We start from the raw sequence: 10,165 nt of genomic DNA on the forward strand, positions 1-10,165 counted from the left end.
GATCATAATAACTATTCATATGTCAATATGAATATGATACACAAACATAGTGTATTATTTTCCGTCTATTTTTATTTTTAATGAGCAGGACTTGCAATATTCTAAAGTACACTTCCAAAATCTTTCTTTATTTGATTTATTCTATATGCTTGAATATATTTGTATTAATTAATTCTGACTATAATATAGATAAGCATATAACATATTAGTTGTTCGTTTTTCAGAGATTGTGTTATGTATATATCTCTGCAATGTATTAAGAGTACGTGTGTGATATTCATGTGAATGGACGGATAGCATCTTAACGTAATATGATAAGACAAATAAATATAAAGTTTCTTCTGTGTCACAGAAAACGTTTCAGTAGAAATATAGGGCGTGTTAGGCTGCACTCCAACGGAGAGATAACGAAAGAAGTTTACTACGTGCATTTGCGTAAATTTGGGAAGCAAAGCGTAGCAGTTCGCAGTCATTACGTATTGTGTCGGTTTTATCACCGGCCATTTGTTATTAATTTTCATAAACAAGGAGAATTCCGTCCGCGTTTTTAACCCGGTGGGGTCGGTTTCACTAATTAGCTGATTCCTAACCGGAGCTTTGGTTAGTCACCATGCACGTCCAAAGATGAAGAACGGGAACATCACTGTGACTTTTACTGTCGATAATAATGATTTCTTTTCATCTTTTTTCCATAATTTAAATCACAGATGGAAAATCTCTACAGAGGTTTATCGAGAACAAAACACGTTTCGTACGAAATGTTTCGTATACATTCCTGGGATCAATATGTGCCTCTTGTTACCATAAAGACCCCATTATTATTTCACGCCAAAGGGCGAGAAGTCCAACCACCGTAATATTTTTTTTTTTTTTTGAGAACAGAATGAAAACACTTTTGGTGTAGTTATCTGTCACCTACCACAAAAATTTCAGATGCACCTGCCAGAGGAAAATAAAATGCAGGTGATTCTCGGGAAAATAATTAAGATTTTAGTGGTTCGTCGTCATGCATTTTACACAGGTATCTCAATGCGAAACATTGTAAATGTAATTGTTGTGTTGATGAATAGTCCAACACATTTCTCTCGTGGAGATTTATACATGTCACGAAATGACAAGGAATTACAAATGTAAAAGTACATGTATGACTAATTTATTTTTCTTCATATTTTTAATTCATATATCATTGAATTACAACATATATATATATGCCTTATGTCTGTCACAAAAATAACATCAAAATGGATATAAAAAATGAATTTTAAAATATTTTTTTTAATGACAGGTTTCTTTGTCATAGATCTATTTCATCGAGTTATATCAAATCAGTACATCAAGCGATATGCTCTCAAAGAAATTCCCAGTTATACTCATTGCAAAATTTTCCACTCCAATTTAGAAGAGTGCCTGTATGCAATGTACGTTACTCGACGTGAATAACAGTATTCGAATACACTCTTAGTACCAGTTTCAGACATGAGTTGTGATTTCATCTTCGAGGGGTGACGAGACGGATCCTTCAAGCTCTCAAGGAAATGTGAAATCCGATTCCCACCTCATGATGTGGTTACTAATCGCATGTTCTACTGGTATTTTGTTAATCCTAAATGCTTAAGGATTCCTGCAAATAATTGTGGTGAATTTTATTTTCCAATATCAGACACAGTCTCTGGTAAATTCTATTATTTCGGAATTTTATAACGCTAATTATAATGCAAATAACTGTCATGCTACCGTCGCGCTATAAACCTTAAAGAGACACGTCAAACTTATCACCCTGCATATATTTTTTTTAATCTCGTTCGCACAATGTATACAATGTGAATAGCAAATGAAATTGACACCGTTTGTAATTAACATAAGCGTGGCTACATGGACAGATAATCGGTTCCAGTGCACGAACTGGATCGTAATATTTATAAATCCGCCTTTGAAAATTTTTTATTTTTATTAAACTCAAAGTGATAGGTTACCTTCCGGAAACATTACTTATAATCATTGATTCTTCCCGCGCACACGGTATGGTGTCATAGCTCCCCACAGAAGGTATATAAACGGGGTGAAAGTGGAGGAAACCATATTCGACAGAAAGTTTTTTTTGTTTCGAGGACTTACCAGTTACGTTACATTGTGATTGTTTTATAGCTGCGACAAGGTTAGCCGAAACTAAACAACCATCCGAGATAAAAACGTTGTAGATAAGAGTGGATTCAAAATCAACATGGTGCACAGAGCGAGATATGGACAACAGGCGTTTATCTTAGTCCTATTGGTAAGTCTTTACACTTTGTTGATATCTACTCAGGAACTAGTTATGAGGTTGGATTCAATATTAAAGTGCAGTTTTAATTTTGAGGACTAGGTGATCAGATAAACACCATCTTGCACGATAAAAGCATGAACTTTATAATGATCGAATTTGAGAAGACTAGGTTATGTCAACAAATACGGAATATTTCATATAATACATTTCTATCTATTGAATTAGTTAAATATACACTGGAGATTTAAAGTTGAGTGTTGCAGTACAATTATCAACATGACAGTTCATTTTCAAGAACCTTTTTTTCTTCACTTTTTTAATTAGGTAATCTGCATTGGCCATGTTTCAGGTAAGCACTGAACTACCAAAACAAATCATTTAACACTTGAATTGACCATTTTTGGTTTAAGAAATACTCGAATACCCGAATTTTATTCCTTTAGGAAAAAGTCACTTTCGTTTTCCATTCAAGACGGTCTGAACAATCTTGTGTCAACAAAAGAACGATAATTTGAAAACGCTGTCTTGGATGATTAAGAAAGTGTGTAGAGCAGTCGCAATACATGTGATCTATGTGTATGTGTTTGTCAGATAATACTGGTATAAGTACTGGAGAATATTTTTTTAAAAAAAAGTTTGCACATCAATTTTCGGGCAAGGACTTTACGATCCTGGGCTGTCTCTCACTAAGAACGTATTTCCCCACATATTTATTTTGCACAGAGTCAATACCCTGAGATTTATTACAAATGAAAAGTCTGACGAAACCGAAACCTTTTTATAACCCATCAGTCCATTTTATTTCTATTAAACTTCCCGTTTATATTCACGGAAAATTTTATTCTTTCATTTACATGTATTAATGGGTTTTAATGCAAAACTGATTGAGACTGTTTTTGTTGAATATAATTACTACTACAGTCTAAAAGAAATGAAATTCATATAATACAATACGACAAAAGTACAAATATTGCAATTAATTGAATTCAAATACACAGCAAGTCGTTGAATTAATTTTTAAAGTCTACATAGGCCTATAATTTATAAGTTCAATTTTTGTCAGTTCGAAATAGAAATTTTTTATTGTTCACAATCATGACCTTGAAATAATACGATGTAAGGAGTTGAACGCATTGTGATTCTATAGAAGTTTTTTTTTATCCTTAGAATAATTCCTGGCGTAGAACAGTTCTCATTAAATTATAAAGTATCAATAATGGATAACAAAAAAGACATGTTCAATGTATTGATATCAGTTACCTATTTGGGCTAGGAAAATCATCTAACGTTCAATCTTATTTTTGTCTATGCTGTCTTAGTCATACATAATCTATAATCAACTTATAACATCTTAGGACCCCATTGGAAATAAGCAAGTTTTATAAATTGCTTTTATGGGTTATCCTAGGTAGAGATTGATTTAAAGTATATAATTTATATTGTCTGTGATCAGACCTGGTACTGTGATAAGCATGTATCTTGATAATGATGTTGTTAGCAGCTATAGCTGTGATAATATCTGGAGTGCTGTTGCGCACATATGATAGCAATGTGCCAAAAATTCATTTGTGATCCCTAATTGACATTGTGATTATGTATGACTAAGACAGCATAGACAAAAATAAGATTGAACGTTAGATGATTTTCCTAGCCCAAATATGTAACTGATATCAATACATTGTACATGTCTTTCTGATGCTTTGCCTGAATAAACATGATAATAATGATAACCGGGAATGCGACCATTCCTGAAACCCTTGTAAATACTTTACAGAATTCTATTTAATTCTTGTGCTTTTATTGTGGAGTGGTACCAGAAGCCGTAACACTACCCCCCCCCCCCCCCCCCCACGCGAAAATCTAAACCTTATCTAGGATAGAAGTACATAGTAAATTGATCTACGAGAGGCGTCATCGTATATCTTAACCTTGCCTTATGACAATCTGGTGCTAAAGATGACTTACACGTGCACAACTCTTAAAAATTAGTTTCACTTGAAATTGTATTTTCAAAGCAATATTCTCCTGTTTAGTTTCATCGCGTGCCACCACAGACCCCAACACTTGAAGAACAGTTCATACAACCCTAATACTTCCAGCTCGAAATAAAACATTATCACTTTTCAATCAATTAATCAACCTGACAGTGCGTTTTACCGTTCATTATTACAGGAGGTGTCTGTACGAAAAAGATGGCAGATGTGGTCTTCCTGCTGGACTCGTCCTTTAGTGTTTGGGAATCAGACTTCGATATGCAACTTCAGTTTGTTAAAAGTGTGGTAGACAACTTCCATATTGGAAAAGACAGTATTCGGGTTGGTGTTTTATCGTACAGTAGTGAGATCAAAACGAACTTCTTCATGGATGAATACTACGATAAAGCAACCATGAAGAGTGCTGTGGACAAAATAGAGTATTTGTCTACAGCCGGAACGGATACTGCAGGGGCCTTAAAATATGCCCGAGAAGTCATGTTTCATAAAAAGCATGGCGGAAGAGATTCAGCTTCCAAAATTCTAATTCTTATAACAGACGGAATGTCACACAATTCAAATGAAACCGCCAAACAAGCGGCGGTGACGAAGAATGCTGGTATCAATATTTTGGCGGTAGCTGTTGGGGCACCGATCATGCAGGAACTGGAAATGGTTGCTAGTTACCCCGCTTCAGATTTTATCTTCAACGTAACCGACTTCAACGCTTTACCAAACATTGTAAATTCACTCGCAACAACAACATGTTTAGGTATGTGCATTTTCGTTTTTATATTTTCAAAAACCGTTCAAAAATTAATTTGAGTAATGTTGTTTTGGTTTGGAAAAGTAAGATTTAATCAGTGCAAAATATACATGTCTTACGGTTTATTGTACAAACATTTCTAAGGAGATTTGTATATCCTGTGCTATTCTATACTTAACAGTACCCGGTATTCCAGGAGATGACGGGTCTCCAGAATCCACGACAAAGAGTTCAGAAATGGAGGAAAAAATTAAGAAATGTAAGTAGCATTTTTCGTCCATTTCATTTCACATTCTATATTATCCCCGTGAGGATCCGGGTTAGAATAGGTTCTCAGTACCCCTTGCTTGTCGTAAGAGGCGACTAAATGGGGCGGTCCTTCGGATGAGACAGCGAAAACCGGGGCCTCGTGTCACAGCAGGTGTGGCACGATAAAGAACCCTCCTTCCTCAAAGACCGTAAGCGCCGAACATAGGCCTAAATTTTGCAACCCTTCACCGGCAATGGTGACATTTCCATATCAGTGAAAGATTCTCGAGAGGGATGTTAAACATTACACAACCAACCAACCAATCTAGATTATCTATTTGGACACCTTTTTTATTCATCACATGTATATATTTTCCAGATTGTGCAAATAGCCCGTTGGACATTCTCTTCGTTGTTGACAGTTCGAGCAGTATCTGGCCCTTGCATTTCCAAGAAATTGTTAAATTCACACAAAAAGTCATCGACCTTTTTGATGTCAGCACAGATAAAACCAGAATTGGCGTCATCTTGTATTCCGACGACGTCACTCCTGTGCTTCATCTTGATAACAAATTAAATTCAAAAGACCTGAAGAACAGAATATCCAAAATACAGCAATTAAAAGGAGGAACAGAAACAGGAAAAGCACTGAAATATGCGAGAGAAAACGAATTCACCGAGAAGTACGCAAGAGAAAACTCGACGTCAAAAGTAATCATCTTGCTGACTGATGGACAGTCTATCCGACCAGAGGAAACTTTGGAGGAAGCCAAGAAGCTGAAGGAAGAAAATGTTACCTTGTTCGTGATAGGCATTGGCAACAGAACTGATCGAAATGAATTGGGCGCGATCGTCTCTAGTCCTCGCCATCAATACAGTATTCAGGATTACAATGCTCTCACAACTATTAAAAACATGCTCGTTGTTAAGACATGCACTGGTACGTATTATTGCCTACTTTCATAATCATTTGTTACTTGTTTAGCACGGTCTGGAAAAAATTCGACCATTCTATATTCATAGACTTTCCTTTTTATTTCCAGTTCATTTCCAAGTTCAGGATCCTGCAATTGAAGGAGACAATGAGAGTGAAGGTATCGTTCATACAACATTTTGTATAAGCCTCTTGGTAACTCTTAAATAATAAGTTACATGTACACATTTTACATCATGATGACGTCAGAGCAAATGTATAGTCTAGCGTCATGCCACACAGTTTTAAAAGATTTCCTGAATTATTTTCTGCATTTTTAAACTATAGTATATATTTCAGCTTACAATGTGGAGCGAACTACTTTGTTGAATACTTGTGTTTCAATTTTGTATACAACTCCATTTCAGAAACCTGTTGGGACACCCCTAGAGACGTTATGTTTGTCTTTGATTCTCCCGCTACTGGAATTCACAAGACTAAAATAATCAGGAAGGCCATCACTGAGATGTACAAACTAATGCAGATCGGTTCTAATAAGACGAGGGCCGGGGTGTTGTCGTATTACTGTCCGACAGATTTAGACACAAGTCTGCAAGAATTCCAGGACGAACAGTCCTTTTTGCTCAGCGTAAAGAGTCAACCAAACGATGGGCTGAAGAGACTGCTGAGGATTCTGAGAACTCGAGGTTTTCAGTCCGCTGGCGACAATAGCAAGTCTGCCAAAAAAGTGGGGATTATTTTTGTGGATAGAGAGGAGCACGATTCTCGAGGGATCATCGAAGAGGCTCGACGAACAGCGCGCAACATCAGACTCTTTGTGGTTACCATTGGCAATCGTGTGCCGTCACATACCGTGGAATCTCTGTGCAGTGACTTTAAACATCGATGTGTTTTCCATGTTCCACAGTATAATTCATTGATCCAATATGTTCCTGATATCATGGATATGGTCTGTTTTTCATGAATACTTGTGTAAAAATCAGAATTAGTAACATCATCTGTGGAATCATAATGTTTCGTGGGGCTCAACTTTCGTGGATTTCGTTCTCGAATTCATAAACTGAACGAAATACACACTTTATATAATGTTTCCATGTACTGAAACCCTATCCATGAAGCTACGTCCCACTGAAACCGTACAATATTGATAACCCACTAAAACAGACCACCACGAATTTAAATGACTCTGCAGTATCCAATATTTCCAATTTATCTGCATAGTGTACAAGCTTTACTGAGTCTTGCTAACAGCCTAGGCAAAAACAAATGTGTGGTTCCGGTTTCCCGGCCTAACCTATTTTACGATCCTCGACCCTAATGGTTTAAAGCTCGGGATACGGATCCAATTATCATAATCAAATCACATGTCTTTGGTTACCCCAAAATGTTGATGCTAGGGAATTTAAAACGTCAAAAAGTACGGACGGTATTGTGATTTTAATTGATATTTACACAATATTTCAGCATCATGCATGTTTTTAATATATCATCAAATATCTACTGGAGTTACACACCCTTTTAATACTTAGTCCATTCCCCCAAAAAATCCGACCTACCTACCTACCCTATTTCTGAAGAGAAGGTAACAGGAATCACACAATTAAATTTTGATGGCCTTATTTTATTTATATAGCTACCACCACCTTTTCTGTTGAAAGGTAACTTTGCTTCATTCTCTGTTAATACAGGCAAGAAGTATCATTCGATTAATTCACAGAATATTTAGGCAAACACGCACTTAATACTCTAGTCAATCACATGATTACAACTGTGAACATGTTACAGTTCTAGTCTAGGAAATATTTACCCAGTATCCAGATTATATCCGTCCGTTCCTATGCCTACAATCAATTGGTTTATTTCAGGCATGATGTTCATTACAGTTCTTCGATTTGCATATGCTAGCTTTGAATTTATTTATTCATAGTCCATGCAATGTGTATGCTGTTTTAAATCATAATCCATGCAATGTGAATGCCGTTTTAAATTATAACCCATGCAATGTGTATGCCGTTTTAAATTTTCCGTGGTGCTATTTTTGCACAACGAATATTTCATGTGGTATTTTGAAGAAAGTTTAAGTTGTATGCTCATCTATCTCCAATTTCCTGCAGCATTGTAGAAATCGACAATTTATCTACATTTTATACATTTCATAGTAATTTAATTTTCTTGTTAATTGTTACGTGTACATTAATTTATTCATAGTAATTTATAATTTTCTGATTGCTTGATATGTGTAATTCAAGTATGAATTATTTTCCTTTCTATTCCATGTTCACCATGTACATACCTTGATTTTATTTTTTAATGAAGACATATCCAAGCAAAGTGTTTAGCTTCATTGATTGTTATGGTGGTAGTGCTGATTTTGACTCCAGTTTCATGATTTCTTTCTCAAGAGACCATGTTATAATGGAATGTTAAAGTTACTAGGGAAGATTCTGTTCAATGAAAGGCGAAGATAACGAACAGTGATCAATCTCATAACTTGTAATTCTTGCATTTCTTCATACGAAAAACCTCATACTCTTCACTTATAGTGAAAAGTTTCATTAACAATATTCGTTGTATAATTACCAATTATAAATTAAATAGCCTAGCAGTATACTGGTGTTACAAATATTCATGATAATGGTGTCTCAAACATGCAAAATTCCTACATATACTGTATATCATATAAAATGTTTCTTTTTTTCAATATGAAAGCTCCATTTACTTACCAAACTTAACAATACTGCCTTTTGTTTCAAAATTAAATGCGTTTTGTGCAAACATTCCCATGCCGCTCTGTTCTTAATAAGATGAAAATGTCTATATTCTAAATTATGACATCACAAAAATTACCTTTCCTTCCATTTTTTGGTGGTTTAAAATGAAATTCCTATTTTTGTTATGCAGTTAATCTATCAGAAAACATCATATTCATGCCTATATTTATCTTCCCAGTGTACGAAAGTTACAGGAAAATGTCTGACAAAAGCTGTGGGCTGTGTTACCTGAAAGAAAGACGCCCACAACATTGGATATTCTACCTATAACTCCTTTATGAAATAGAATACAATTTAACCTTTCGATAAAGGTTTCCAATTTTGGGTTTAATGGATACCAAACAAAAACAAAAAAAAACCCCAACCTGTTATTCCATATAGCCCATTACCATTCCAATTCCACACTGGAAAGAACATTATCAGACTACTGACATTTGTTCAAACGTTCTACGACAAGCTTAACAGATGACATCTAATAAAACGATTGATGACAAGCTTAACAAATTACTAAGAGAGGATCAAACATTTTACAAGATTAACAAACCACTTATAGGACAAAACGTTGTATGACAAGCTTTGTACACTGCTAACACAGGACAAAACGTTGTATGACAAGCTTTGCTCACTGCTAACACAGGACAAAACGTTGTATGACAAGCTTTGCACACTACTAACACAGGACAAAACGTATGACAAGCTTTGTACACTGCTAACACAGGACAAAACGTTGTGTGACAAGCTTTGCTCACTGCTAACACAGGACAAAACGTTGTATGACAAGCTTTGTTCACTGCTAACACAGGACAAAACGTTGTATGACAAGCTTTGCACACTACTAACACAGGACAAAACGTTGTATGACAAGCTTTGCTCACTGCTAACACAGGACAAAACGTTGTATGACAAGCTTTGCTCACTGCTAACACAGGACAAAACGTTGTATGACAAGCTTTGCACACTGCTAACACAGGACAAAACGTTGTATGACAAGCTTTGCACACTGCTAACACAGGACAAAACGTTGTATGACAAGCTTTGCTCACTGCTAACACAGGACAAAACGTTGTATGACAAGCTTTGCTCACTGCTAACACAGGACAAAACGTTGTATGACAAGCTTTGCACACTACTAACACAGGACAAAACGTATGACAAGCTTTGTACACTGCTAACACAGGACAAAACGTTGTATGACAAGCTTTGCTCACT

At 35.7% G+C, this 10,165-nt stretch overlaps 1 protein-coding gene and 1 long non-coding RNA gene across 2 annotated transcripts; one reads left to right on the plus strand and one right to left on the minus strand.

Annotated features, from left to right (window-relative positions):
* Nucleotides 1-1,137: 1,137 nt before the first annotated feature.
* LOC125652027 (uncharacterized) lies at nucleotides 1,138-2,244 on the minus strand. Its single transcript, XR_007361437.2, has 2 exons — nucleotides 2,116-2,244; nucleotides 1,138-1,621 (listed from the first exon to the last, which is right to left on the minus strand). It is a non-coding gene; the product is annotated as an uncharacterized LOC125652027 (long non-coding RNA).
* Nucleotides 2,136-8,516, plus strand: LOC125652022 (cartilage matrix protein-like). Its single transcript, XM_048880907.2, has 7 exons — nucleotides 2,136-2,272; nucleotides 2,588-2,612; nucleotides 4,436-5,008; nucleotides 5,184-5,261; nucleotides 5,631-6,191; nucleotides 6,295-6,345; nucleotides 6,593-8,516. The coding sequence occupies exons 1-7, from the start codon at nucleotides 2,222-2,224 to the stop codon at nucleotides 7,147-7,149; spliced, it is 1,896 nt and encodes a 631-aa protein (XP_048736864.1). The 5' UTR covers nucleotides 2,136-2,221; the 3' UTR covers nucleotides 7,150-8,516.
* The last annotated feature ends 1,649 nt before the right edge of the window (nucleotides 8,517-10,165 follow it).

Source organism: Ostrea edulis, chromosome 5 (assembly GCF_947568905.1).
Source record: "Ostrea edulis chromosome 5, xbOstEdul1.1, whole genome shotgun sequence".
Taxonomy (NCBI): domain Eukaryota; kingdom Metazoa; phylum Mollusca; class Bivalvia; order Ostreida; family Ostreidae; genus Ostrea; species Ostrea edulis.